The sequence below is a fragment of the Trichomonas vaginalis genome, chromosome II (assembly GCF_026262505.1).
Source record: "Trichomonas vaginalis G3 chromosome II, whole genome shotgun sequence".
Classification (NCBI taxonomy): Eukaryota; Parabasalia; order Trichomonadida; family Trichomonadidae; genus Trichomonas; species Trichomonas vaginalis.
Window position 1 is genome coordinate 11,020,434 of NC_067204.1, and position 27,067 is coordinate 11,047,500.

General features: G+C 35.8%; 22 protein-coding genes and 3 pseudogenes across 25 annotated transcripts, besides 2 other annotated features; 15 read left to right on the forward strand and 10 right to left on the reverse strand.

The window, feature by feature from the left end:
- Window positions 1-366: 366 nt before the first annotated feature.
- Window positions 367-2,418, forward strand: TVAGG3_0524190 (GTPase protein; the record flags this gene model as incomplete). The annotated part of the gene is made up of 1 exon (XM_051237341.1): window positions 1,666-1,839. One exon carries the CDS (start codon window positions 1,666-1,668, stop codon window positions 1,837-1,839), a length of 174 nt encoding a protein of 57 aa, XP_051095165.1.
- A 198-nt stretch (window positions 2,419-2,616) lies between these two features.
- On the reverse strand, window positions 2,617-3,600 carry TVAGG3_0524200 (uncharacterized protein; the record flags this gene model as incomplete). The annotated part of the gene is made up of 1 exon (XM_001289827.2): window positions 2,617-3,600. One exon carries the CDS (start codon window positions 3,598-3,600, stop codon window positions 2,617-2,619), a length of 984 nt encoding a protein of 327 aa, XP_001289828.2.
- A 430-nt stretch (window positions 3,601-4,030) lies between these two features.
- Window positions 4,031-26,648: a mobile genetic element.
- TVAGG3_0524220 (protein of unknown function, DUF4106 family) lies at window positions 4,069-4,619 on the forward strand (the record flags this gene model as incomplete). Its single annotated transcript, XM_051237342.1, has 1 exon — window positions 4,069-4,619. A coding segment is annotated over one exon (551 nt), but the record flags the coding sequence as incomplete, so codon positions are not given.
- On the forward strand, window positions 5,124-5,905 carry TVAGG3_0524230 (protein of unknown function, DUF4106 family; the record flags this gene model as incomplete). Its single annotated transcript, XM_051237343.1, has 1 exon — window positions 5,124-5,905. A coding segment is annotated over one exon (782 nt), but the record flags the coding sequence as incomplete, so codon positions are not given.
- On the forward strand, window positions 6,758-7,228 carry TVAGG3_0524240 (protein of unknown function, DUF4106 family; the record flags this gene model as incomplete). Its single annotated transcript, XM_051237344.1, has 1 exon — window positions 6,758-7,228. The coding sequence occupies one exon, from the start codon at window positions 6,758-6,760 to the stop codon at window positions 7,226-7,228; it is 471 nt and encodes a 156-aa protein (XP_051095168.1).
- On the forward strand, window positions 8,159-8,867 carry TVAGG3_0524250 (annotated as a pseudogene). Its single transcript has one exon. A coding segment is annotated over exon 1 (709 nt).
- Window positions 9,778-10,566, forward strand: TVAGG3_0524260 (uncharacterized protein; the record flags this gene model as incomplete). Its single annotated transcript, XM_051237345.1, has 1 exon — window positions 9,778-10,566. The coding sequence occupies one exon, from the start codon at window positions 9,778-9,780 to the stop codon at window positions 10,564-10,566; it is 789 nt and encodes a 262-aa protein (XP_051095169.1).
- On the forward strand, window positions 10,596-11,180 carry TVAGG3_0524270 (His-Me finger endonucleases family; the record flags this gene model as incomplete). The annotated part of the gene is made up of 1 exon (XM_051237346.1): window positions 10,596-11,180. The coding sequence occupies one exon, from the start codon at window positions 10,596-10,598 to the stop codon at window positions 11,178-11,180; it is 585 nt and encodes a 194-aa protein (XP_051095170.1).
- On the forward strand, window positions 11,252-11,640 carry TVAGG3_0524280 (protein of unknown function, DUF4108 family; the record flags this gene model as incomplete). Its single annotated transcript, XM_051237347.1, has 1 exon — window positions 11,252-11,640. A coding segment is annotated over one exon (389 nt), but the record flags the coding sequence as incomplete, so codon positions are not given.
- Window positions 11,657-11,929, reverse strand: TVAGG3_0524290 (uncharacterized protein; the record flags this gene model as incomplete). Its single annotated transcript, XM_051237348.1, has 1 exon — window positions 11,657-11,929. A coding segment is annotated over one exon (273 nt), but the record flags the coding sequence as incomplete, so codon positions are not given.
- On the forward strand, window positions 12,149-13,006 carry TVAGG3_0524300 (protein of unknown function, DUF4106 family; the record flags this gene model as incomplete). Its single annotated transcript, XM_051237349.1, has 1 exon — window positions 12,149-13,006. A coding segment is annotated over one exon (858 nt), but the record flags the coding sequence as incomplete, so codon positions are not given.
- On the reverse strand, window positions 13,302-13,859 carry TVAGG3_0524310 (organellar and viral DNA polymerase type B; the record flags this gene model as incomplete). Its single annotated transcript, XM_051237350.1, has 1 exon — window positions 13,302-13,859. One exon carries the CDS (start codon window positions 13,857-13,859, stop codon window positions 13,302-13,304), a length of 558 nt encoding a protein of 185 aa, XP_051095174.1.
- On the forward strand, window positions 14,828-15,028 carry TVAGG3_0524320 (uncharacterized protein; the record flags this gene model as incomplete). Its single annotated transcript, XM_051237351.1, has 1 exon — window positions 14,828-15,028. One exon carries the CDS (start codon window positions 14,828-14,830, stop codon window positions 15,026-15,028), a length of 201 nt encoding a protein of 66 aa, XP_051095175.1.
- On the reverse strand, window positions 15,057-15,677 carry TVAGG3_0524330 (uncharacterized protein; the record flags this gene model as incomplete). Its single annotated transcript, XM_001282609.1, has 1 exon — window positions 15,057-15,677. One exon carries the CDS (start codon window positions 15,675-15,677, stop codon window positions 15,057-15,059), a length of 621 nt encoding a protein of 206 aa, XP_001282610.1.
- TVAGG3_0524340 (uncharacterized protein) lies at window positions 16,092-16,454 on the forward strand (the record flags this gene model as incomplete). The annotated part of the gene is made up of 1 exon (XM_051237352.1): window positions 16,092-16,454. One exon carries the CDS (start codon window positions 16,092-16,094, stop codon window positions 16,452-16,454), a length of 363 nt encoding a protein of 120 aa, XP_051095176.1.
- TVAGG3_0524350 (uncharacterized protein) lies at window positions 16,791-17,375 on the forward strand (the record flags this gene model as incomplete). The annotated part of the gene is made up of 1 exon (XM_051237353.1): window positions 16,791-17,375. One exon carries the CDS (start codon window positions 16,791-16,793, stop codon window positions 17,373-17,375), a length of 585 nt encoding a protein of 194 aa, XP_051095177.1.
- On the forward strand, window positions 17,408-18,100 carry TVAGG3_0524360 (cytochrome B-C1 complex subunit 6, mitochondrial family; the record flags this gene model as incomplete). The annotated part of the gene is made up of 1 exon (XM_051237354.1): window positions 17,408-18,100. The coding sequence occupies one exon, from the start codon at window positions 17,408-17,410 to the stop codon at window positions 18,098-18,100; it is 693 nt and encodes a 230-aa protein (XP_051095178.1).
- On the reverse strand, window positions 18,150-18,413 carry TVAGG3_0524370 (uncharacterized protein; the record flags this gene model as incomplete). The annotated part of the gene is made up of 1 exon (XM_051237355.1): window positions 18,150-18,413. The coding sequence occupies one exon, from the start codon at window positions 18,411-18,413 to the stop codon at window positions 18,150-18,152; it is 264 nt and encodes an 87-aa protein (XP_051095179.1).
- TVAGG3_0524380 lies at window positions 18,666-19,858 on the reverse strand (annotated as a pseudogene). The gene has a single exon. A coding segment is annotated over exon 1 (1,193 nt).
- Window positions 20,736-21,318, reverse strand: TVAGG3_0524390 (annotated as a pseudogene). Its single transcript has one exon. A coding segment is annotated over exon 1 (583 nt).
- Window positions 21,338-21,493, reverse strand: TVAGG3_0524400 (uncharacterized protein; the record flags this gene model as incomplete). Its single annotated transcript, XM_051237356.1, has 1 exon — window positions 21,338-21,493. The coding sequence occupies one exon, from the start codon at window positions 21,491-21,493 to the stop codon at window positions 21,338-21,340; it is 156 nt and encodes a 51-aa protein (XP_051095180.1).
- TVAGG3_0524410 (uncharacterized protein) lies at window positions 22,406-22,891 on the forward strand (the record flags this gene model as incomplete). Its single annotated transcript, XM_051237357.1, has 1 exon — window positions 22,406-22,891. One exon carries the CDS (start codon window positions 22,406-22,408, stop codon window positions 22,889-22,891), a length of 486 nt encoding a protein of 161 aa, XP_051095181.1.
- Window positions 23,463-24,102, reverse strand: TVAGG3_0524420 (phage tail repeat-like family; the record flags this gene model as incomplete). Its single annotated transcript, XM_051237358.1, has 1 exon — window positions 23,463-24,102. A coding segment is annotated over one exon (640 nt), but the record flags the coding sequence as incomplete, so codon positions are not given.
- TVAGG3_0524430 (uncharacterized protein) lies at window positions 24,700-25,023 on the forward strand (the record flags this gene model as incomplete). Its single annotated transcript, XM_051237359.1, has 1 exon — window positions 24,700-25,023. One exon carries the CDS (start codon window positions 24,700-24,702, stop codon window positions 25,021-25,023), a length of 324 nt encoding a protein of 107 aa, XP_051095183.1.
- TVAGG3_0524440 (uncharacterized protein) lies at window positions 25,288-25,650 on the reverse strand (the record flags this gene model as incomplete). Its single annotated transcript, XM_051237360.1, has 1 exon — window positions 25,288-25,650. The coding sequence occupies one exon, from the start codon at window positions 25,648-25,650 to the stop codon at window positions 25,288-25,290; it is 363 nt and encodes a 120-aa protein (XP_051095184.1).
- A 225-nt stretch (window positions 26,649-26,873) lies between the features above and the next one.
- Window positions 26,874-26,979: a mobile genetic element.
- The last annotated feature ends 88 nt before the right edge of the window (window positions 26,980-27,067 follow it).

Below are 27,067 nucleotides of genomic sequence, written 5' to 3' on the forward strand. Positions count from 1 at the left end.
AAAGATTGATAGCTTTACAATGAATACTGGAAATATTTTATAAAACTATCAATCTTTATCAAGAATTCCAAAATAGAGGAATTATTGAAAATCGTCCCACCTTTTCAATTTTTACACTATTATTAAAATATGTTATATATGAATTGACAAGCCAACAATCCAAAAATTGTCGAATGACAATATATTTGATTTGAGATATTTACAAAATTTAGCGGTGCTTTATTCAATATGATTTTATGATTGTGATTGAGAAAAATTTTGTTACAAATTTGAATAAATATAAATATACAGTTGTTTGGTAAAATCGATATTTGGAAAAACGACATAAAAATTTTTATTGAATTATATCACTTTACAAAACGATAAGAAAATTTTTATATCAATGTTTGATAGAGAAGGCTTTTTTACAATATCTCACCAGAGATGTTATAAGCAAATTACTTCAAGATGTAGTTATCTTGTTGATAATTCTGAAGAGTATGTAAATCATGTTATTGATCTTAGTGAAAAATTATATAATCTTGACCCTGATCTTATTCCAACAAAACTTTACTCATATTATGCTCAAGCACAAGACAAATGCTATACTTTTTTAAAATTTATAAAACCTCATTACATTTCTAAACAAGAATTTGAAGAAATTTACACTTATTTAGCAAATTCATCAGATCAAATGTATCAATATCTTGAAGGATTGAATCAAGCATATTCATACAAATTTACGTTTTTCAAGTTTATCTTACCATATATTTATTTCAGTAATCAAATCCAAAATTCATTACAAATGAAGATTGCTGATTATTATAATAATATTGACCACAATGCATGGGATTTCGTTGATACTGTTCATAAACTTATGAAATTTCTTGCTGAAAAAAGTAAACTTTACAAACAACGAGTTACTGAAAATGGATTAGATAACACCCTTAGCAATGATTTAATTCGATATGTTACAAACTTTCAGCCACTTGCATTAGGTAGTTTCTTAACTACAAAAGATGAATGGAAAAAGTGCCTTGAATTTGCTGTTTCAATTGAAGAACTAATTCACAAATATCCCACAAAAATTCCTGAAGTATTCCATACTACACGAAATCGCTCAACACACATTGATCCATGCATCTCTACATACAAAATTTTACATTGTTACAATGTTAATTCAATTGCTGAATTGAAACAGTTTTTAAAATTAGATTAAAAACTAATTTTTGTATAAATTGATTTATAATTTTCTATCAAGAAGTCAGAGTATAAGATATATCAGTGTATCTTAGTTAAATAGCATTGGATCTGTTTCCAAACCAATTGTAATATGTTAGACATGAATAAAAATCACATTTTTGAATAAGCAACCCTGGATAATTGAAAATGTTTGAACAAAAATTTATGTTATTCACCTATCGAAACGGTAAAAAGATAGAGTATGACGTATATATTCTACGACCTTGTTCATTCATAAAAATACTAATTCTATCATAGGGAAAAAGTACTATCAGGTGTTTTTTATTGAATAGTTGTAAACTAAGCTTGTGATCATTTAAATTTCGAACTACCGGATCTAAATTGTTTAATGTTTATTGAATAATATTCATCAACAAGAGGCATAATAATTGTAAATTTTCGTTGATTGTATTTCCGCTGAACCAACTTTTGACAAATTTTACAATGAACGACGAAGAACTTTCACCGAGAATTATCGCCGTTGGTGATTCTGGTGTAGGTAAAACTAGTTTAATTCATCGTATTAAGAGTGGCTCTTTCCTTGATCAGACCGTTCCGACGATTGGAGCAGGAGTAAATCCAATAGATGTAGAAGTTGATGGAAAAGTTATTTCATGAAGATATTATTTAATTTAATTTTATGCTTCGAAATATTATTCTTGATTTAATACTATGATTCGTATTTTAGGTAAATATTCGGACCTTGAACCCAAGAAGAGGAACTTCCTCAAAAATCAGATACTGATTGTTGAAAAAAGACTATAAAGCATGTTCTTTTAAGTCTATGTTACTTATCTGTGATGCCATAACTGAACAGGCATCATAGAAGAACTCCCTCAACAATCAGATACTGATTGTTGAGGAAAGACTTAAAAGATTGCTCTTAGCATTCTTTGAAGTCTTTTGTTCCTCATCTTGGGCTCTATGTCTAAGCAAGAACCCAAACTGAGGAACAAAGTCGACAATCAGATACTGATTGTTAACAAAAAACTTCAGAGACCGTTCTTAACAGTCTTTGAAGTTTTCATACTATTTTCAGGTAGAGTATCTAAGCGAGTTCCCAAGAAGAGGAACTTTTAAAAAATTTCGACCTTGAATCGAGAATTTTATTGGTAAACTCTTATTATTTATTTTATAATATCATGTAAATCTATTAATTTGACTCAATGTAGTCTTCAAAATTATACAATTGCGAATTAATGACTCTAATTTTTTGTGAATCTTCTAAATATCTCGTTTTTCGAATTTCGTATCGTAGTCGACATCTTCATACAATATATTTTTCTGCTCAAAAAAAAAAAAAAAAAAAAAAAAAGGTAGTGGGGCTTCCAGGCACTTCGTGCCTTCTAGCCCTGAAGATGTTTAGTATAATTGAAGTTTTTATTCGGAAAATTGTTAGTCTTCGGGTGTGAATTCGGAGGACTCTTCTTGGATTGAGTCTTGTGGTTCATCTTCTTGAGTAGAGTCTTCTTCTTCAACATCAAAGTCATCTGGTGTATCGAACTGAATGTATGAAAGCCAAATGTTGTATGTGTTTTCCAATTGGCTTTCAAACTTGAGATACATTCCATGCATGAGTGTTATTTCAGTTTCAACGTAGAGTTGCTGACGTGGCTTGAAGACATGCATGAGAATTGGTCCTCCAAATTCGTCCTTGAAAAATTTGCAGTAGCAAACATAAACTGAGATAGAGTCTCCTTCTTCAATGTCTTCTGCTTGGTTAACGAAATGAATAGCAATTTTGCGTACTTGAATTGTGTTGTTGTCTGAGTAAAATAATGGTTTGAACTTGGGGTTGAGTGAGCTAAGACATTGCCATTTTGCTGTTTCTTGTCCGTACTCACGTTCTTCTTCGTCATCCTGATATCCATAACTCTTTAATTTGAATTCGACCCAAAACTGTTCGACTTTTTTTGCAGCTTTGGGTGGAAGACTTTCAATAAGCTGACATATAGTTCTGTCAACCATTATCTTTGTTATTGTTGGAAAATAGTTGACAATTGTGTCACCTAATTCGAATGGGTCAGGTGTTTCTTTTTGTAGTTTGGTAAAGTCTGCAAGAACTTTGTTGAGTTGTTCACAATATTCTTTGTTAAAAGTTGCAGGAACTCTTTCTTCTGGCTTTGAATTGAAGTATTCTTCAGACAATCTGAGTAGTATTTTGCGTAGTTCAGCGTTGCTGTGGTTCTTTGTAATACGGAGCTCGTTTGGTATTGTTTTTGGTAGTGAAAGTGGCTTTGGATTGAGCGAATTGTCTGTTCTGCTTGGAGAATGTGTAGATGCTGCAGTTTGATATTGAGGCTCTAAACCTGTGGGTGCTGAAAGTTTGCAAGCAATTTCTTCAGGTGAATTTGGAGCGAACACGCTAGCGAATGCCATTAGACAAAAATAAACTGTTTTTTTCGGACTACTCATAGAAAAGTTTAAAATAAACCGTTTTCGTCAACGGTAACCCCCTCTATTTTTTTATTTTATTGAAAAGTCGTTGGCAAACCGTTCCATCTCAAATATTGAATGAACTATAAACGTTTTTTGTTTTCTATACATACTTTTTTGTCCAACGGTAAAACTTTTTACACAACGGTTTTTGAGAGTCGTCGCCGTTGACTTTTTTGTAGAGCACTCAAAATAGTATAACTTTGTCCGGACAAGTAAGGGTCTATCTTCGCTACAGGAAAAGTTACAGGCGTTCCAAGGAAGTATACTTTGAGAAGCCTTTCCCCTTTTAAAACAAGATAGGACCGTTATTTTACAAAACTGACAACACTTTGACCGAGTAGTTTTTTGTGCTGAACAAAAAGTGTCATATAAACATCTGTCGAAAACCGCTTTTTAACTTCACTTAAAATGCCACGTAAGCTACGTAAGAATATACGTAAGAGGAAGAGAGCATTGAAACATCCAATAGTAAGACTGACACCACAACAACAGTTGCAACAACAAATGCTGAATGACCCCACTATGTTGCAACAAATGTCAAGCAATCCTATGCTTTTAAACCGAGTTGTTGGTGCACAGAGTGGAGGTTTAAGAGCGGCACTTTTAGCGAAAATGGCAGGCTATGGTGGAGCTGCAGACGGAACAGCTTATAACCCTCAAAGTCAAATGAATTTGAGTTCACTCAAAAATCAAATAACAGATGTCAAAAAGTCAAACATAGACATACAGAAACAAATAAGTGAAAACGAAAAGAAACTAGAATATGACAGACACACAAAGAAACTCAATGAGTTAAACGTAGAGAAAAAGAAGAAAGAAGAACAACTGAAAGAACTAAGTACAGAGGAATATGCGAAAAAAGTGTCAGAAAAAGCAGCAGAAGTAGCAAAAATGGAACAAGATGTCATAAATTTGAAAAACCATACTACTCAATATAAAATACTGAAAGATGAAGAGATAAAACAAAAAGCCCTGAAGACATATATGGATAGCGATGAGTATAAAAAAGAAGTTGAAGCAAATGTAAAGGCAGAAAAACTTTTACAGTTGCAAAACCAAACCGTACAGTATGAAAACTTAGCACAAGAAAGTAAAAATAACGACGCGCTATGCAAAAGGCAATGAAAAGCGCAGAATATATAAAAGCTAACAATGACTGGTTAGATGCCCAAGCCAACGCTAAAGCAGCCCAACTCATAGGGTCAATAAGGACAAAAATACAAGCGGATGAAGATAGTTCAAATGAAGCTTTAACAAATGCTGACTTTAAGAACGCCTTCGAAGCTCTTCATAGTAAGGTGAAACTAGTGAACGACTTCTCATCTGGAAAGAAACTGAAGTCTGAAGGTTTCGACAAAGAGTTAAAAGAAGTAGCACAAAATATGACGAAAATAACAGATGCAGCAACGAGACAGGCAGTTCAAAGTGCCTATGACGCCGTTAGAGCAACTGTTGTGGAAAGTCAAGAAAAAGAGTTACAACAGACCAAAACAGACCTAGTAAATGCTTTCTTAAAAACGAAAAGTCAGGTAGGACATTATGCTGCAGATGGAACATATGTGCCAGCTGGTGGAACTTATATACCACCAAACCCTCCAAGAGAAGCACCTGCACCAGGACTACCTAACACATTTACATCGTCACATGGACATAGACACAGGCATGCACCACAACAACAACCAAAACCAACACAACAACCAACACAACAACCAGCACAGCAACCAGCACAAACAGAGCAAGGACATAAAAGAAGTAGAGAACAAGGAAACCAAGAATTCTTAAAAATGCTTAAGGAAGAGTATGGTTACCCAGATACTCTTGACTTTAGTGACAGATATAAAGAAGCTATTAGAAAGTTCAAGGAAGGAAATACTGACCCGAACCTATTTAGCTTTATGGCTCAGCACCAAATGGGATATAATTTCAAACCTGGAAAATACAAGCTCGCTAAGGGATATGATTTAATAGCATATCATCCAAATGACATGAATGAATTTACTCCGAGATATTTGGTGTCAGAGCTAAATGATAATTCAACTCTCTTCATGAAACGCGTAAAAAATAGAGACGGAACGAAAAAAGAAAGGTTTATGAGTCCGGATGACTTAGATAGGGAACTTTTTAAAAACGGTCTCGGAATATATGAAATGCCAGCAGATGAGGTACAAGAAACTCCACAGGAAGAAGTTCAGATACAACCAGACATGGAAGAAATAGTTCAGCAACAACAGCTAGAAGAGCCTGAAGGAAACGAACAAGTCACTCCTTTGGAAACTAACTTCACAGAACTAGATGAAGATTTGGAACAGCCGAAAAATCTTGACCCTCAACAAGAGTATGCGGAGAATATGGAATATTTCCAAGAGTCTAAAAAAAATTCGGCTGACATAGTAGAAGAATATCGAAAAATGTTTGCCGACATACAAAAGACTCCAACACAGATGAAAATATTCAGCATAGAATGGAAGAACTGAAAGAAAATGTACACAAATACAACAACCCTTTTTACTTACGAGCATTTAACGTTCAATCTTCGGATGAACTCGGTGAAGATAAAAGGTTAAATTTCAAGAAAACATATAGAAATGAAACATTGTTTAAAGTTCATTCAGAACCTAACCAAGATGGAAACAAACCTACTTTTGTTTCTGCAGACGATGGAACTACAATGAGATGGGGTCATAAAGCTAATCCAGATAGGTGGTTCATAAACTTACAACCACAATTCCAAGAAGTTGTAGACGCAATGGAAGTCAATGGTGAACCAGATATAGCTGGTATTTTAAGCGCGGCTTTAATGCCATTGAAAGATATGAAAGATGCAGATATTTTGGACCAGTATGAAATGAACATGGCTGATGGAAATATAACACCTGACGTTCTAGAACATTTATCTCAAAGAACTACACAGAACCATAGAGATGGTATATTTGGCGAAGAGTTTAGAAAGAAAGTTATGGACAGCGAAGGAAGAGAACCTATTGTACATGACCTTGCAAACGAAAGTTTACAAAATGTCATAAAAACTTACTTTGCAGACAATGAACCGAGAAGGGATGAATATTTAAGAAAACTCAAATGGACAGTACCAAATGAAATGTTAGTATTGAAAAACATGTTCCTTGACAAAATAAAACCAACTACAGAAATAAACGACGCAAGACTGAAAGATTGGGTAAAAGCTTTCCCATTCACAAAAGATATTGTTGGTAACATGGAAAGAAAACCAGAATGGCTACAAAAACATATATTTGGAAACGAGCATATTCCATATGGACAGGCACTGTTTGAAGAGCTTGAACCAGAAACTCAGGAAAGAGTCATGCAAACAATACGCGAAGACTCAAATACAGACTATGACAAACTCTTTCTAGGATATAGGTTACCTGAGATGGGCGACCAGAGCCAAAAGGCAAAAAGGACATGGGAAATTTGCAACATACTAGATGAACATAATGCAAAGATGCAACAACTTCAAGCAGAGGGCAATGAAGGAAAAAGAAGAGTTAAAAACTCAGTCAGGAAGAAAGTAAAGCTTGGTCGGAGTGGGTTCTATTATGACATATAAATCCAACTATTCTATATTTTTACTCATATGAAATGTACGCCGCTCAGAATATAACGCCAACAGTTTTGGATGCCATGAATGGAAATGTTTCCGAATGGTATAACGAATGCGACAATGCCATTAGAAGGTCAGAAATAGTTCCTGGAACTTACGAATATACAACTGCTGTTTCTTATGGAAACGTAGGTGAGTTTGGAGAAGGTTCTTCAACAACAGTAGATATTGCTTGCGACAGGTTTCATATAATTTCTATTGACAACTCTTTCTTATACGTGGAACAAGACATTGAAATAAAACCTTCTGCCAAGTTGTCTGACAAGAAAGGCTGCAATGGAATTTTCTATGTCGGATACCAATATGCTCCAGAAGTTTTCATGGGATATAAGATATATTCTAACTCTGACTTAGTTCAAACAGTAACATGGGCAAACTATGAATGGTTCGCTTTGAGAAACTCAGTACAACCACAAGCTAGAGAACAAACAGACCAGTATGCAACTATTGAGAAAATAAGAAGACTTGACCCTAACGTTCCAGGAGTTTATGTTAACCTTTCTGGACAAACTGCAGCAGCAGTAACCAAAGTAAAACTGAAACTTAGAGTTCCTTTGTCATCTTTCCTCATCTTCAGGTTTTTAAGATACTTGCCAAACTGGGCAGGAAAAATTTCTATCGAACTTACTCCAAGCAAAAATAACTTAGTCATTGCACCAACACAAGACCCATTCACTCTTACAGACGTAAAGGGAGCAAATCAAACGTCATTCGCCGAATTTTGCAAAGACAAAGTTGACTTAGACTTTGGTTTCTCAAACCTCAACACTGATGTAAACTACTACTTTCAATGCTGCTGGAACTGCTTGGGACCCAGTTAAGTTCACATGCGAAAAGTTTGAATGCAAGAGAATAGAAAGCAGACTTGCAGTCTATATGTTGGACCCAGATATTTCAAATGCTTTAGCTGCCAAATATATTGCAGTTCCACTTATGTTCCCTATACACCAAATATCTGTCAAAGACTTTGCAGGTGAAGTTGGAAACCAAAGTGCTGACCCAGGTGCAAGAACAGATATTGCTTTAACAACTGCAATGAAACATGCAGATACTATGTTTGTACTGTTCAGACGAACTATAAATGACTATTCTTGCTTCTACAACCCTGGTATTAAATACCATATAAACATAGATGGCAAATACTATCCAAGAGAAGAATATTCTACAGTTGAGGATATGAGGTCATACAACTTGACATTAGATGCTATGAACTTTAACAACAACTTCACAACAACCATTAACCCTGAAATGCAAAGTTCTATTATGCCATATGTGAAAGTATGGACTCATACAGGAGTCAAAACACTCAATATACAAATGGAGACCGTTCAAACTTTTGGCTTGGCATTCCATTTGCTGACTCAGAAGACTTTATGGGTGGTATTTCAACTGTTGGTACAGTTCAAATACAATATACTGGTGACAGAGACGGTCCAATGAATTGAAAGCAAAGAAGTTTACAAAACCAATAGCACTTTTCACGGAAGATGCTCTTTTGAAAATTCGTTCGATGAAACCTGCTGGGGCTCCTCAGATTGGCATAACGACAGCTTCCATCGAGCAGATTTTGGCAGCAGGTCAGTAAGTTGTTCTTGAACTGACTTCTCTCCGTCAAATATTGACAGTACGCCAGTTTTGATATAATATTGTATTAAAACTTTCCTTTAGAAATATCGGTCAGTTTTGTTGTTATATTTTTGTCTGCTTCAAGAACTTTCACCATCTCGGTTATACCAACTTTCTTTGCTTTATGAAAATATTTTGGTTCAGCAAAGACTGCTATTCTATAACATTTTCCATTGTTTGTATAAAGAACTATTCTGTCAATGAACTTGTATTGTTTGTGTGTGTAAACTTTGTTTTGCTTCAATTCGAAGAGATACTCAAATACGTCCATCTTTTTATTCTAAGTAAAATGTCATTTCCGAAAAATAGAAGCGTAAGTGTTTCAAAAGGTTTAATGGCGTGGCAGATGTGAAGTTAAATTCACCAACTCAAACAAACAGTCAAAGTGTTGTTGTCAATGTCAAAGAAAGAGATGTTGAAGTGGGGAAACCATACGAAGACGAAGATGGTATAACAATAGTTCCTGTAAAAGAACAACCAACATATCCTGAAGTTAGCAGAGACTTAAGTTCTGTTGCAGATATTCGAAACGACTACCAACAACTTAAAGACAAACTTAAAACTCAGGAGAAGATTTGTCAGGCTTTGGGTATAATGTTAAACTTGGTCGAACACAACCCTGTAAAAGTGAACTCATATGTCATTGCACCTCATGAAGTTTTGAAAGAACTATTGAAACTTTTGACAGAGGCAGACGATATAAACATCAAAGAAATAGAACCGACATTGCTGTGGTGTTTCATATAATGTCATTGACAAGATATACGTTATGAAAGGAGGTGAAACGTTGAACTTAAAATATAGTTTCCCAGACGTCATAAAAATATTTGACGACCACAACATTTCATTAAAATTTACTTGCTAAGTAAATGGCAGAAGACATAGTGGTTTATACTATTACGACTAAAAACCCTGAGTCATATAATTCTATAACAACAAACTTACAAAGTCCTCAAGGACGATATTGTAAACTGACCTTAAACACGATGACGACTAAAGCCTGTTTTGCTCTTTTGACACCAGAAGACTTTGTTGTTGTGAATGGTAAAAAATACTTCTTTGAAGATACTTACTCAGATATACCACCAACAGGTTTTGTTGACTTATTTAATACTTTAAGGACGGATGTAACATGTGCTGCAACTAGAGCAGGTTTCATTATGTTTGGATGTCCGACTGAGTTTAGTATAAACGATATGAGCTATAATACAAAACTTATATCTGGTTTTTACTACCAACAGTTTCCTATAACAGGAAAAGGTGTCATACAAGGTCTATCTGTTCCATTGACTTTAAGCACACCTATTTTATATATTGTTTCAAACTTAGGTTCAAAGTGTTATTCGAATGTCGACAGAAACTACTATGACCAAAAGATACTCATGCGTATAAACAACACTTTCTCTGCTGGTTTGCCTATTGTTCATTCGAATGCAGAGTTTTCAGCTTTAGTGAACTCAAACACTTTAGCAAACATAAACTTAACCTTAGTCGACGCAAACTTTGTTCCTGTAAAACTTTTATGTCCTATGTATTTGTCAATGACGGCAGAAAGTTTCGAATTGGAAGATGCAACTGGTGAAAGTATTGTACTACAAGAACAACTTCAACAACAAATAGCTCAAGAACAACAAATGCAACAAATAGCTCAAGAATAAAAAAAATATTTTTTTTTATTTTTATAAAAATGTACGCTGAGTTTGTTGGAGAAGACCGTTGGGAAACTTGTTTGTTAGATGAGAAATATGAAATTCACTGTTGTGAGTCATTTGAAGTCAGAAACAAAAAGACAAAAAGAGTTTTAAGCGGATGGGAGCGAAATGACGGATATGCTATGATGAGGATGGGTGGAAAAAACTATTTTAAACATATTGTCATTGCAACTCATTTTATACCGAATCCTAACAATTTACCTCTTGTAGACCACATAAACCGTATAAGAAACGACAATAGACTTGAAAATTTACGTTGGGTCACTCTTTCTGAAAACAATAAGAACAGAGGCAAATTTGGAGATATTGTATTCGAATTTGTCGACGAACTAGAAGATGAAGCAATTGAAATTACAGACTATGGCAAGCATACGCTTGAGTTTTACTACTATAGCGAAGAACAAGACTCTTTCTACTTTTATACCGGTGTAAACTATAGAAAATTACAAGTATATTTTACTAAGGATGACTATGCTTATGTAAACACTAGAGATACAGATGGAAAACACGTTCATATACTTCTTAACAAATTCAAGAAGCTATATGGCATACCATTTTAAAACGTTTTTTAAAAAAAATATTTTTTTATCCGATAGAAAAGATGACGAAATATATTTCAGTCAACAAATATATGACAGAAGTCAAAGATAAGTTAGCTCCATTCGCTTATTTGAATGTTTACTTCTACCATTTTGAAAAGTCTACATTTGACAAAGTTTGGAACATCGAACCGGTTAAGTTTGCTATTGTGACTAAAAATGGTGCGAAATTTGAAGACTTAGACATAGAAGGTTTGTTAGCAGTCAAAGAAAATTTTGACAGAAGGTTCTCAAACCTTAAAGAAGGCAAAGCATACAAACTTGTTATACCTTATGAACCAAAGAAGACAGACGACTATGAATATTATGAGTCTAAGATAGTTGAAGTTCAAGGTAAGTTGGGTAAAAAGATTTTAGAGTCTAAGCCAGTGTTTGCCCTAAAGAGGAAGAGAACATTGACATTGACCCAGAAATGTTCTAAAAATAAAATTTTATTTTTACATGTCAAATTTCTTTTTCTCTGGAACTGGTTCAGGTTCTTTCTTCTCTTCTTCTACTTTCTTTTCTTTCTTTTCTCTCTTCTTCTTCTTCTCTGGTGGAGTTATGTCAAATTTCTCCGAACCATATTTCTGTAAAAGTTCTTTGTCCTTTAATAGCTCTTCTATTCTGTTTTCTATTTCATCTTCAAGAACAGCGCATGTGTCTTCTTTGCATTCTAAGAACTTTTGTTGGACTTCATCTTTCCAATCGGCGTCATCTCTGTCAACAAGTCTGTCATTGACAAATTTTAAGACTGCTCTTTGTAATGTTTTATGGTTCTTGTCATATTCCCAGAAACAGAACTTTAGAACAAATTCACCTTTCTTGTTTACACTATGTAAGATTTTATGGTCGACAGATGTTTTGCTGTCAAAAAGTTTGTCTCGAATATAGATAGCGAAATCGCTAGACATTTTCTAAAAGATAAAATTTTTAATTTTTCTAAAAATATGTTAGAAAAAAAGTTTGCTGACATTGACAAGAAATTTGAGAATGTTTTAAACAAGAACAAGAGGAAGTTAGAAAATGCTCAGATAAAACCCATACATGACAAGTTCTTATTTGCTCAGAATGGTATAACAGGTCTAATTGCACCACCTGGGTCGGGTAAGACTTTCACTTATCTTAAAATGGCTGCACAACAACAAGAACTAGATGAGAAGAACCCATTCTATGAGTTAGTTGTCATTTGTAGTACTTCTGGTCAATTTGACCAAACCGTCAATTCGTTCAAAGATATTATAAAGAAGTCTAAGTTAGTATGTATAAAAGACTCTGAGTTGTTAGATTGGATAAAGAAGTACCAAAGAAGAGTTTTGAAGTACAATGCTATAAATGAGTATGTCAATTCGAAGTTTAAAGACCCAAATGAGGAAATGCAGAGAATATTAGAGAAGAAACACTTCAGAAACAAACAGAAAGAGATAGAATACATTTCGAAGAAATTGCAATCTTACGATTGGAAGACATACCCTCATAGATGTCTTCTTATCTTAGATGACTTTGCTTCTCATCCTTTGTTAAAGAACAGAGAACAAGACATGTGTCGAATTCTTAAGAAGCTCAGACACTTTAACATCTCAGTTGTCATTTGTGTACAGACAGCCAAGAGTTTAAGTAAGGATGTAAAGAGAATACTTACTGACATTATACTTTTCCCTGGATTGTCCGAAGACGATTTCATGGAACTTATGAAAGAGTCCATGGCAGGTAAGTTTGACAGACATGAACTATGGGAGAAGTACAAAGTCATACAAGACCCTCATACTTCTTTCAGAATTCATATCTACGCGAACAAAGTTCAAATTGTAAAAAGTCAATAAAAATAAATGGTTCATTTACTCTGCTTGTTTGAAGTTGTCAAAATACTCTGTTATTTTTCACGATTTTCATACGGAATTCAATAAAAATATATTTTTAGGGTAGATGGGTATATCTAACCCGATTTCTAACCTCATTTCTACCCCATATGTCCTTACTGAAAAAGTATGTGTTCCATCTGTCATTTTACTCAGAATTTTACTCAGAATTCAATAAAAATATATTTTAGGGTAGAAGGGTATATCTACCCCGATATCTAACCTCTTTTCTACCCCAGTTATTTTATAAGCGTTTTACATGGTAAACATTGTGAATTCGTGAAATTCTAAACAATTTCGTAGCTTCTATTTCTTCTGTCAGTACATCGAATGTTTTAACAATGCCGAAGGTTTCTTTATACTTCTTCTTGACATCTGAAAGAAGGAAATCGTCAGCTGTTGGATAGTTTTTGTTTAGAAATGTCAACATGTCCATTTTATCTTCTGCTGGTTTCTCTGCCTCCCTCTTTAAGTCAGCATAGTCGTTTCTCATACGTTCTATCTCTTTGACGGAGTAGTTATATTTCCTAATTGCTGCCTTACATTTTGAACATTGCGGGTTCATTTTTGCGTTATATTCTGAAACCTTACCTGCTAGTATGACTAAGGCGTCAATTGCTCTCTTTAACTCAAAAGTTGCGGGTTTTATCTGTTCATTCCATATCTTACCTCTTCTATCTTTATCTCTTATCTGCCATACACATTTTGCAACTAACGAAACAAAGTTGTCGTAGGTCTTAAACTCCCCAGATTTGTATATGTCAGAGATGTTCTTATATACCATGTCGCAATCTTTGTCCATGACTTTGTGGTTGCAATGAAATCCAAGGAATTCATAGTTAACCTTTCGTATGAACTTCTTTATTTCTACTGAGTCAGTTGCTTTGACTTCTATTTCATCGAATTCTGGAATAGTAAGCTTTTGTTGTTGGATTTCAGGAAGTTTAGGTAAATGGTCAATAATATCCTGCATTTCATAAAGATACTGTTCATTTGTTTCATCTTTCGCACAACAGTCCAAAGTACTTGTTAAAAGTTCTTGCTTTATCTTCTGGATTTTTGTTTCGAAAGTATATGAAGAAGGAATGAAGCTTTTCATCTCTACTAACATTGAAGTTGGGTTCATGACTAACGAGTTTGGTGCTGTTGTTGCTAACATGTTCTTACAATAAAAATAAAAAAATATTTTTTTAAAAAAACCAACTTTATTTTTTATTTCGGGAAAACTCATGACAAATTCAAGAGGGTAGAAAAGAGGTTAGAAAAGAGGTTATATCTAACCTTCTACCCTAAATTATATTTTTGCTGAATTCATGAGTTTTGGTTGAAAGAATACGGTGGAGCCAAAAGTGGCTCGACCTCAAAACAAGCATTTTCTGTATAAAATTCATGAAAATTCAAGAGGGTAGAAAAGAGGTTAGAAAAGAGGTTAGATATACCCATCTACCCTAAATTATATTTTTGCTGAATTCAGCAACAAAATTCAAATTGTAAACGGTTTAATAGAAAAAGTGTTATTTTTTCATGTCCGAAGACTCGAAGGTGCAACACTTCCAAAATACCGACGAACTCAGAAGAGCAGCATGGCAGTATGTTCTTGACAACTTCTTTGAGTTCTCCAGGAACACCTTGGAAAATGCTGAAGAACTCCGACACAGAGAATTTGGAGAAATTGCACTCCAATACTACCTTGACAAACAAAGGGTAAACAAAGGGTAAACAAAGGGTAAAATAAGACTAAAAACTTAACGTTTAAAAAGTGACATTTTTATGAGCTCCGAGTCACCGAGAAAACTTGGTCAGATGTTAGCAGCTTACTTCCCTGAGGAGGATGGAAGCGTTACATACGTAAGGTTCAAAAACAACGAACCTGGAATTGCGTACCAAATTCGCAATTACATGACCATGGAAGAGTACGAAAGGTTTCTACAAGAGAAACCAGCTCTAAACAACTCAGAAAAGAAAGAGTAAAAAGTTTAACTCGTAATTGTTTATTTTTTTACTTGTATGGGCAAGCTGCAAGAATGAAGTCGACTATCTCGGTCTTTGTCTTGACCAGTTGGACTGCTCTTGCGAGTACGTCTGTTTTACGGTCTCCAGCTGGTGTCTGACCTTCGTAATTGCGCATGTTCTTGAGAGCTCCAACTGTAAATGGTTGTAGGATGAAGAGTCTCTCAGACTGCTTGAGGTAGTCTTCACGGTCACGAACCGAATCTGTGGTACGAGTCGAATCGGTCGATTTGAGGGAAGAGAGTGAGAGCCTGTCTTCTTCCATAGGGGCTGTGGCATACTCTTTGCGTAAACGGTTCAGACCTTCTTCGAACTCTTGGTCTCTCTTCGATTGGGATTGAGATTGGAATTGGGGTGGAGGGTTTGACATGAACATCCAAGGGTTAGGGAAGTAAGGCATGGGTTGAGGTGGGTAGTTTGGAAAGCCTTGTGGTGGGTAGTAACCTTGAGGTGGGTAGTAACCTTGAGGTGGAAATTGGTAGTAATTCGGAGGTCCTTGTTGGAACTGAGGTTGCTGTGGGTAGCCTTGTGGAGGTGGAACCTGTTGTGGTGCTGGAGCATGCTGTTCTTCTGGCTGTGGAACGGGTTCAGTAGGTGGGACGTCGGACATTCGTTTGTGTCTTAACCGTCTTTGTTCTGAAACAATATAATATTGTCTTGAAAAAGTACAACATTGTCTTGAATAAGTACAATATTGTCTTGAAAAAGTACAACATTGTCTTGAAAAAGTACAACATTGTTCTGAAAAAGTTCAACATTGTCTTGAAAAAGTACAACATTGTCTTGAAAAAGTACAACATTGTTCTGAAAAAGTTCAAGACTTGTTCTGAAAAAGTACAGCTGTCCTCAAATTTGAGAGACATTGTTCTGAAAAAGTACAATATTGTCTTGAAAAAGTACAACATTGTCTTGAAAAAGTACAACATTGTCTTGAAAAAGTACAACATTGTCTTGAAAAAGTACAACATTGTCTTGAAAAAGTACAACATTGTCTTGAAAAAGTACAATATTGTACTGACTCAGTATGGAGCTTGACCCCTTAGACGAAGCAATTTATCTAATTGAGGTAAATGAAACCGTGAAGGAATATCTCAGCAAGTGCAAACCAAGCAAGTCCATTGGCTTCTGGTTGTCCAAGAATAGTGTCTTAAAGTTGGAAATTGAAACAGGTGTTGCAATTCAAGTTCCAGAAGGCACTGCATTCGATGATATTAAGGATGTGAAGAAAGAAGCCCTCTTGAAGTTCTTCATGAAACGTCCTTGGATACTACTTCCATATCGTGAGAGCCCAATTCCACGAATTACACAAATTCTCAGAGCACTACTTCACTACTCTGGACAGCCGTTCTTCATAACCTCAGAAGGCGACATCCAACCAATTCAGTAAACATCTCATTTTAACTTCACTTTTTTTATGTTTTTACTCACACTCGTACTCAACAGGTTTGTGTACAACTATTTCAACTGTGAACCTTGTATTGACCGGTCTTCCTGCAAATGCAAGTTCGGTCAATACACAATTTATGGTGGCAAGAAAGACAGTGGGGAATGTTATTCTGACATCTGTTGTTGCGCTCGAGAGAGAATTGAAATTCCAGACCCAACTCCAACAAGAACTCTCAAGTTGCCGAAGACTCATGTGAAGAAGAAGCCTTCTGGTAAGTTTCTTATAGCCATCTATATGGCACGCTTTGAGTAAAAACATTTTTTTTTTCTTTTTTGAATGAAGCAAGTTAAATTCGTCCCACACCAATCTCAATGGACCGATGAAGAGTTTCAAGCTATGGTTGAAGGTGTTGAGAACGACATAGACGGCGAACTTGAAGGAGCTCAAACCACAATTGCAACCAAAATTGCACAAGTCAAGGAACAGATAGCTCCACTTAAAGCTACCAAAGCTACTCTTGACCTCATGGATAGTTACCGTTTAGATGTCAAGAGAGGAATAAGACAATTAAAATTAAAACTCTTAAATTACGAAGCTATACTCCAGAAGTTAGCAGAGATGAGAAGACTTTACCAGAGCTACTTACATGTAAGGGACTTACCTTCAAGCAGTCCGACCAAAGATGAATTTTCTGACATTGTCCCAATTTTGTCCGAAAGTCAGCTCAGATGTTTCGAACTGCTCCCAACATATCCAGAATATGAACGTTTGCCTGAACTCTTCCGCAATCTCAAAAAACGTTTTTTGGTTCTCATGTTCGAAACTTTTATCGGAAGAGACAACAAACGTTCAGAAGAAGAACAAGATATTATTTTAAACTTGTTGTATGACTTAACCGTCATAACAAGCTTTTTGAAGTAAAACCGTCATTCTCAAACCACTTCATTTTTTCGATGTCCGAACAAGCACCGAAGCCGAACACAATGGCAGATGTCCTTTCAATGTTGCCAGACAAGCGCCCAGTTCAAATTCAAATTTTGAATTTGAAAGCTCATCTGACAAACACCGTTAAGACTCTCCAAAGTAGTCTTATGGAAGAGATGACCAAGCTCAAAGCCGATGTCCTCACGAACCAAGCTTCCAATGAGAAAGTCCTGAATGATTTGACGGAAACCTTGCGCAATTACGAGAGAGAGAACCGAGACCTTGCCAGACTCATCTACCGTTTCTTCGAAGAGATAGACGCCATCTGGAAGGTACTCGGAAAGGACAGAACCTCCAACACCGTAATTCGTGAACACAGAATTGAAGAAGGAATTGTCGAGGAAGAAGAGGAAGAAGAGGAAGAAGATGAAGAAGAGAAACACGAAGAAGAGGAAGTTTGGGCAACCCTTGTTGCCGATGACGCTTACGAAATTTCCCAACCCTACCCATACCAAATCCGCAACAAGGAGACAGGCAAGGTTCTTACCCCAGTCCTCAACAACTTGGGACACTTGAACCTTAACCTTCGGAATCGCGGTTCAATCTCCATGGGCAAGCTTGTCGCAATTCAATGGGTTCCAAATCCAGACAAGAAGACGAGGGTCAGACACATTGACGGTGACAAGCTCAACAACCGTAAGGAGAACCTCGAGTGGTTCTAAGAGTAAAAAAATTTTATTTTAGGGGGAAACCCCGAGTAAATTTAGGTGTTTAGTTCATTAAGTGGGTTAAATTAAGGGTAATTTGGACAATTAGCTCCCGACCTCTGAATTGGACTCTTTCGTCATCCCAGTTGCGTAGGAGGTCGTCCCAGAGGAGTTGGTAGAATTGCCATTCCAAGGACGATTTGTCCTCCCAGGCATTGAGGATGTACTGCTCGTAGAGTCTCATGACCTCTGCCTTGCACCAGACACCCTCTCCCTTGGAACGTAAGGCTTCTTCGAAGTGCTCGAATGCGATTGGCTGCGGGACCATCTGAAATGACACTTTTTGTCCGTTTGGTCAATGTTCGTGTCTCGTGTCATAGTCGACGAAAATACAAACAAACAGGTTATATATGAGTTTGAGACCAAGAATGGTGTAACTCGACCTGTCCGATTCAAATTCGAATAAAAATTTTTTACTTCATGCAATGTTTTATTTCTGTGCCGTCTTCAAGTATGCCCCAGTACTTACGCTTGGAGAGGACATGAACTTCGGTGAAAATTTTGTCCAATTTGAATTGACCCATCTTTTCACCGACCATTCCCATTTCAATGAGTTTGTTGTATCCTTCTTCGTTCGTCATGAGTGCGTCAATGTTCTCATAGTAAACCACAACTTTCGATTTGACTTCGGAGAAGAATTTGTTGTAGTTGTCAAGGACTGCCTTTGCGAACTGAGGGTAGGACCAATGTTCGACAATAGGTTTTAATGTGGTTACTAAGCCACTTTGACCTTGAGTGAATTCGTATTTCAAAACAAAAGGAGAAAACCTTTCAACAAAGTTGTCGACCTTCTCATAATGTTTACTCTTCATCTTTTGAGGTTTTTAATGGAATATCCCCATGTCGAATTCATAAGCAATTTGAGTGTCATTGCAAGTTTGGGGTTTGAAGCTTTCCTAATATCATACAGTTGTTGTATGACTTTTCCAACTGTATAGTTCCTTCCTGGGAACTCACCGTCTTCGTTTGGAATTCCAGTCGGGATATATTGGACGAACCTCATGTGCAGCGTTAAGGTCGACATAGTATATCTTTTCATTGAGTCGAACTTGTCGCAACCAATGGGTCCAGTTCGTGGAAATTCAAGTGAGTCTCTTATCTTCTGAGAAACTTCGCCTGCTATCTCATAAACATCGTCGAAGCAACCTGTTTCATATAAAACCTTCTGACCTAACTCAGATGCTCTCCAATACAATTTGACGTCAATTGGATGTCTCAATGGAAGTTTGTTTATAGCATCTTGAAGTTCTTGCAACCTCATTGGAAGTTCTTCTGGTTCAGGTTGGTATCCGAACAATCCAACTCCTTTTGGAACTGTGTACTTCTTTTGTACTAGAACTTTGTCTGGAACAACTTTTGGTCTTGCTAACAATGAAAAGTTTGTTTCGTCTTTTGGTACAAAAGTTTCTGTCAGCTTGTCATCTGGAATTGGTTCCAACAAACCTTTCTCGAAAAGAATGTTTACAGCTCTGACAATGTTGCACTTGCCTTTTCCGAACAATGGGTTTGTAAGACTTTCGTTCAACATGAAGTGGTTGTGGACAATTACAATCTTCAACCATGGTAAGTCTTTGTCAACAACATAGTCGTCATGTGAAGAACCTTTAGCTGTAGGTATGTTGACTCGGATATTGACATTTGCCAACGGTGCAATTTTGCCAATTGACCTCTGAGAATGTACCTTGTCTTCACACATGACTCAAGATACTTCATCTTCTCATCTGTAACAAGACCAGAGTTCCTGAGACATGTAAGAATACAAGGTTCATTGACAATTGTTTCAATTGAATTGTAAATTCCATACCTTGTCAAGTCAATGTCAGACTTATTTATGAACGGGAAGTATCCAGCATGTTGTCTGACTGCTTGAGGGTTAGGTTGGTACCATTCGAACTTACACTTGCAATTCCTTCAATTGCATTCAAAATGTCTGAGTCGGAGTCAACCATTTGTTCTCTCTTTGTAGTCTTGAAAGCGTCAAGAAGCATTGCAGCTGTTGTGACATTGCCATGTGCATAGTAAATGTGACCATCCAAATCTGTTACGGTTAGTCTGAGATTGTATCCTTTCTTATTTCCGTCTTGAATTGCAGCAAGTACTCCCATGAAGCCTTCTTTGTTCTTTCCTTCGTCAAAGTTTACTGTAAAGGTTCGACCAGATGTAATTTGACTTCTAACTTCACGATACTTTCATATGCATATCTTGTTCTTTCCATGGGAGCATGTGCGTCTTCACCTTTTCCTTTTTTCCTTCTCAAAGGATGCAATTGTTCGTCATGTTTCCAGTAGAATCTGGCAAAGCCGTCGTGTCCTTCAACTTGAGGTTCACTAACATCGAAAGGCATGTCCATAAGACGTTCTTCTTCTAACCTCTCTAGTCTGTTTGGATAATTTGCGCGTGCTGTTTCCAAGTCCATTTCATAGCGAAGACCAGACAATTTGTCATAGACTTTTATGGGTCTTCCCTTCCTATATTTAAACTTCTTTGAAACTTTCCAACCATATCTTTCTAACTCTGCTTTTATTCTAGCAGATTTTCTATCCATTCTATATGGGGGCATTTTTATAAAAATAAAAAAATATTTTTTTCTTTACTTTACATAACCGCCTGCTGCCATAAGTCTTTGACGCCAACCCATACCAGCTAATGAAGGTTGACTTGGTTTAGTTTGGAAACTAACTTTGGTTTTGGTTTATCTTCAGTTTTTGGCTCCCTTCTTCTATCGGTTTTTCGTCACTTTTCGGTTCCTCTGACTTTACCTCACTTGCAGGTATGGTTGTGTCGTCAACATCTTCATAAATATCATATGCCATTTGTTTTTGTTTTCCTTTCAACTTTTTGTGTTTGTTGTAAAGTTTAGAATATTTCGACTCTAAGTCAATGAGATGTTCTATAATGAACTGTTGGTCAGTGAAGTAAACTTTTCCATCTGTTGTCTCGAAAGCTCCTTCAGACTTCAATATTTTATTTGTGAGAGTCTGTTTCTTTTTTGAGATACTAGCCGTTCCATTTCTATGAAAAGTGACTTTGTAGTTAGGGTTTGTATTTCCAGACCTGGCACTTTCTATTATTGAATTTTTCTCTTCATCTGTAAGTTCTTTGACAGGTTTTGACAATGGTTCTGAACTTTTTGTTTGTGGTGTCAAATCTACCGTTTCAACTTCTTCGGTCATTTCATCTCAGTAAAAAATTTTAGTTTGGTTTGTTTTCAACTGGTTGTTTAGGTTTTTTAAGTCGGTCTAAAACTTCCTGAGGTATAGGAAGAACTTGACAAACACGTGGTTGTGTAACTGCTGGAAGTCGACAAATCCATCTTGAACCCATTTGTCTCAATGCTGTATTGTTCATTTCATCTCAGTAAAAAATTTACATTCCCCACGTTTGAGGCGGTTGCGGTTGGTTGTTTGTTTACCCACTGTTGTGCATGGTTATATCCTCTGTTAAAGAATCTTTCACCTTGGTCCATATAGTGCCCTGCTTGGTTATAGTAGTCATTTGCTTTGTTATAGTAGTTTCCTGCTTGTCTTCCTACATTGTCCATCCATCCTTGAACTTTTCCTCTTGTTTCAGGATTTGGAATAAGATTTGCTGCATCTCGTGCTACCTCCCAACCTTTCTGTACAGTTTGTATAATAGGTTGTGCTTTCTCTTTAAGTATACCTAATGTACTCAAAATCTTCCTTCCAATTCCAAATGCACCTCTGGCTATTGTTCCCACTGCGGGCAAAAATCTGGATGCAACTCCTGCTAATGCGCCAAATAAACCCATTTCTTATAGGGTAAAAAATGACGAATCCAAACAAGGACCCCTATGTTTCTAAAGCGACAAAGAAAGCACTCATGATAAAAATCTTTAGTTCAACACCAAATGCTTGGTTTATGGATATCTTGGAAAACATTCCGAGGTATAGAGAAGATGGACCACCATACTGGCTAATATTTGTCGGTCAAAACACAAGATACTGTGAAGCCATACCATTACAGTCCAAAAATATTTTAGATGTGAAAACTGCTTTGACAATATTCGTTGACAAATACCATCCAACAAAACTGACATCTGACTGTGAAAGTTCTTTCAAATCAGACGATATTAAAAACTATCTGCGTTCAAAAAATGTAAACCAATATTTCATTGTCGACCAAAACCATTCTGCTCTTGGTGTCATTGACAGTTGTATAAAAATCTTAAGAGACTTAAACCAACCACAAGGTGGTGAAGCAAATGAAATGTCATATGACGACAAATATAGACACTTCTCCATGGCAAAGATGAGACAAGTTTTAAATATTTACAATAGCCGTAAACAAAAAGGTTTGGGAAACCACTCCCCCGAAGAAATGAAAAACAACCCCGACTTAGAGAAAGACTATATATTTAATAGTTTAGTCAAAAGAGACAAACAAGAAAGAATGCCAGGCTTCAAACTTAAGAAAGGTGACAAAGTAAAAATAGAAATACCTAAACGCGACCCATATGAAAATACTATTGACTATGACAACAATGGGAACTCGACAGGTACTCGCATTCGTGTTCGTAAAAATAGAAGAAAGTATACAAGAGAATATTATGAAGTTTTAGGCAAACATGGCAAAATGTACAGACTGCAAGCAGAAGATAAAACTACTATTGTCAGACCTCGTTTCAAACTTGTCAAAGTTCAAGGTGGTATACTTTCAAAGACAGTTCCTAACAAATATAAGACAACTCCTGACGAATATGCTAAAGAAGTTGAAAATGACGACTAAGCAATTCTATACCATGCGTAAACTGTCATGTAAGGTGGCATGTAGTCTTTACTTTGTCCCGTTGTTTGCGTATATCCTGAAACGCGATGTGTATGGTTTCCTCTCCCTGAGTGTCACTCCAGTAACAATTTATAGCAAACTTAACGTCGTCTTTAACATCATATCCTTTACCTTTTTCATTCTGACCAATCCCAAAATCTATGCTTATGCCAACCTGCTTCAGATGTACTTAAATTATGTAGTGACTGTGTGCAGGTAAATTTTCACCTGAAATCGTTTTACTTCCACCTGTTTCCTTTGAAGAGTTTGCACAATACAAAAACCTGTCGACTATTTGAGTCCAAGTTCCAAAACCAAGTAACTTCTGGTCTGGTAGAGTTCATTGACGTATAAATAGAACCTATAGGATATACTGTTTGAAGTATTTCTGTCTTTAACGTTTGAAGCTCTGTTTTGTCAGCTTTTTTATCTAACTCATCGTTAACATATGTTTTGTCAGCTTTTTTATCATATAAATCTTGAGCAGTGAATTTAACTTTGTTTTCATCCTCCATGACATAGACATTTCTACATCTAATGTATCTCATCGTTGTTATGTCTTCTTCCGATGTTAAACCTTGTGGAAAGTTAGGAGGTTTCCAATTTAATACATCCCCACCAGTTTCTTCAACCGTTCCTTCAATATTTTCTATACCAACAGTTGCGAAGAAATCGTGTGTATGTCCAACGTCACTTTTCCTGTTTAAGGTTTCTTGTAAGTTTGTAATATCAGATATGGTATGTGTATGAGTCTTTTTAGAATATTCTTTGTCAGCTCTTGTCACTTCACTTGACATTTTATTGTCAACATATGTTTTATCTGCTTTGTCATCTAACATTGCTGGTAGTTCATCTACGTCATAGATGTTATGTGTATGATGTTTTTGTGGGTATGTTCTATCTGTCCATGCGAGAATATAGTCTCTTGTTGCATCTACATATTCTTTGTCAGCTTTGTTGTCAATATCTGCTTTCAAAAGAAGTTCATTTATAGGTTTCTCGTTTAAAGTTCCTTTTGTTGGATTTATACAGACAGTATGGTTCTTATTGTCTTGAAACAGAAACTCATCTGTCATTGGGTTTAATGTCAGTTTTAAGTTTCCTTCTTTCAATGACTCAGATATCTTAGAATAGTTTGAAAAGTTTGTTGTGTTCTTATTTAGAGCTTGCATAATGAGTTGTCGGTTGTGTTGTATTTCTCTCATAGACGCTGTTTCATTTGACATTTTTATTCTAGATAAAATATGCTTCCAATAGAAAAAGAAAATTCAAGAGTTGCTACAACTAAACCATTAGATGAACTTTTTACTAATGTCGGTCAAAAGTTTGAGACAGAGACCGTAAAGCATGAAGGCTATCGTTTTGACTACCCGTTAAGATGGTTAAGAGACCCATCTGTCACAAAAGCTATTGGCTTTCGTAGAATGAAGTTTGTGTCTGTAGAAGATAAAAGTTTTCCATTTATTGTAAGGTTTCATATAGATTATATATCTGAAGGGAAACGAAAAATGTGGGAAGAAATTGAGCTAATACAAGTTGACCTTTCATCTTCTCTACAGACTGCGTTAAAAAATATAGAAGATAAAATAAATTCATGTTATGCAAAATATGCTGATGAATATGCAAATACCGAGAGCACACTTTATGTGAGAATTGTATATGACAAACAAAATTCACAAGTGTCATTTCAAATCTACGAAGACAATCCAAAGAAAGACGAACAAATATATACAGAATTCACTGCAATGTCATGGTATTATTTGCAAAGAATGTTAAATCAGAAAGTCGAACTTCCTTTAGCAAATATTTACAGTCGATATGCAAGAGATGAACCATATTTATTTAAAGATGTTTTCGACCCAGCTGCTATTATTGTTCATGCTTCATTTTCTGGCGCTCAAAACTCTTTCTTATGCTTGGCAAATGACTTTTACGAAAAACCTACAAAGCTATATGAACCACCAAGTGGAAGTATTTCAGACTTTCAAGTATGGTTTACTACAGATGGAAGAAAGAGAATAATTCCATTATACCATGCGTTTTACTTAGAACTTAGTTTCATATACAACTACTATCGAACGGTAAAAATATAATTTTTTAATACGGTTGAGGTGTTGGATTTGGTTGCCAACTAGACTGTGGTGCAGGTTCAGGCTGTTGTATAACAGGAGCTTGTTCTTCTGGTTCAGGGTCTTTAGGTATAATACCAACAAACTGACCTACCCTTTTACCAATATTTTTGACTCCGTTCCAAATTCCTCTTCCTACGGTTTTATTCCATTCCATATACCTCTTCCAACATTTCGAAAGAAGTTTCCAATACTACTGAAGAAACCCATTTTACTATATGTAAAAATCTAATGTCCGCCTAGTCTCTTACGTTTCCTGTTGAGTTCCATAGCATTCTTTAACTGGAGCTCATACATTCTGTTTCTCCTCTGGTAGAAAACATATTCTGGGTCAACTCCTGTGTTCGCGTCATCTGCATAAAGTTGTTTATATCCCACTTCAGGGTTTGTATAAAACTCTTTCCATCTCATATTTGCATACCATGGTGGCAAACCTAACGCAGCGTCATTTGACATGGCAGTTTGCATTTGTACATCTGTTGGCACTTGACCATAGTTTGCCATTGCAGTTTGTATTCTAACTTCATTTGGAATATTCTCTGGGTTTGGTTGTCCAGGTTGCTGTGCATTCGCTAAGTTCTGTGCGTCCATTTAATATTAGATAAAAATATCTCTTACGAGTACATATACTGAACATTTGCAGGCATTGGTTCATCTTCATATTCTCTATATCTTTCTGCCACGTCAAATAAGTAAATGACACAATGGAAAAAACCTAAAACAAGTAGTCCTATTTCAAACCACATTTACTTACTAGTAAAATTTCTTTGTTATGACACTTTCTCCAGTTTATAGGACCTCTCTCATATTCTATCTTATCGTATCTAAACTCATAGTCATGTATGTCCTCTAACCATCTCATGACACTTTCCAAACCACTTTTATCGGATGTAAAGTAAAAGCATGGATGGTTATGTAAAACGTCTAAAGTTTCTAAAGAGTCTCTCAAAGTCCAGTCTACTTGGTATTGAAAATCCCATGTGTTATAGAACGGCGGGTCCACTATAAAGAAAACATTTTCCTCCTTGTCTTTATATTTTTCATACAAATCTGTCCAATGACATCTCACAAACTCTATACCCTCAATATATTTTTCTATGTCCTCTTTGAAAACATTTGTATAGTTAGATATAAAACTTTTGACATAAGTGTTTCAATGTCATGAACTCTTATAGCACCACTATATAATAGTCTAGCAGATATACTATCCCGTCTATATATTCTGCTTTTTTCAAAATCTCTCTCACAATATTTTTCTTATCTAATGGTATACGTTCCATCTTACCTATAGGTATCTTTTCTTTTAACTCTTTCAATATTTGTTTTGTCTGGAATATGTTTGAGACGGTTCATATAGTTGTCGAAGTCATTGCATATAATCTTTGAGTCAGGAAATACGGTATGACATAATGGGATATATAGAAACTTCCACCGAACAAATCTACAAATGTTAGACCATTCGGTAGTTTCTTAAGTTCTCTCAATAGAATATCTTTACATTACTCTTATTTCCAAAGAACGTAACGGTGGTTTTTGTAAAATTCATTTATATATAATAATAAAAATGTTTTTCCCTGAAAAGTGACAGAAAAGTGACAAAACATGAAAACATATATAAGGCCATTTTTCCGCAGTTGATCGGACAAAAACTCCGCATTTCGACGCAGAGATCGACACCAAAAATCGGGCAAAAATTATAAAAGGAGGTCTATCGTCGCAGATAACAAATCTTAGTTTTAATAATCTGAAGATTTTGACGAATACAAATTTCCGAACAAATAATTCATAACACCGGAAATTAATATCGAGCAAAAAAAAAAAAAAAAAAAAAAAAAAAAAAAAAAGGTAGTGGGGCTTCCAGGCACTGTCGTGCCTTCTAGCCCTGATGTTGATGTTTAGTATAAATGAAGTTTTTTATTCGGAGGACTCTTCTTCTTCCTCCATTGCTTCTGGGAAGAAGCCTTCTTCTGGGTCGAAAACATTATATAATGTGTCGCTTTTCACAATT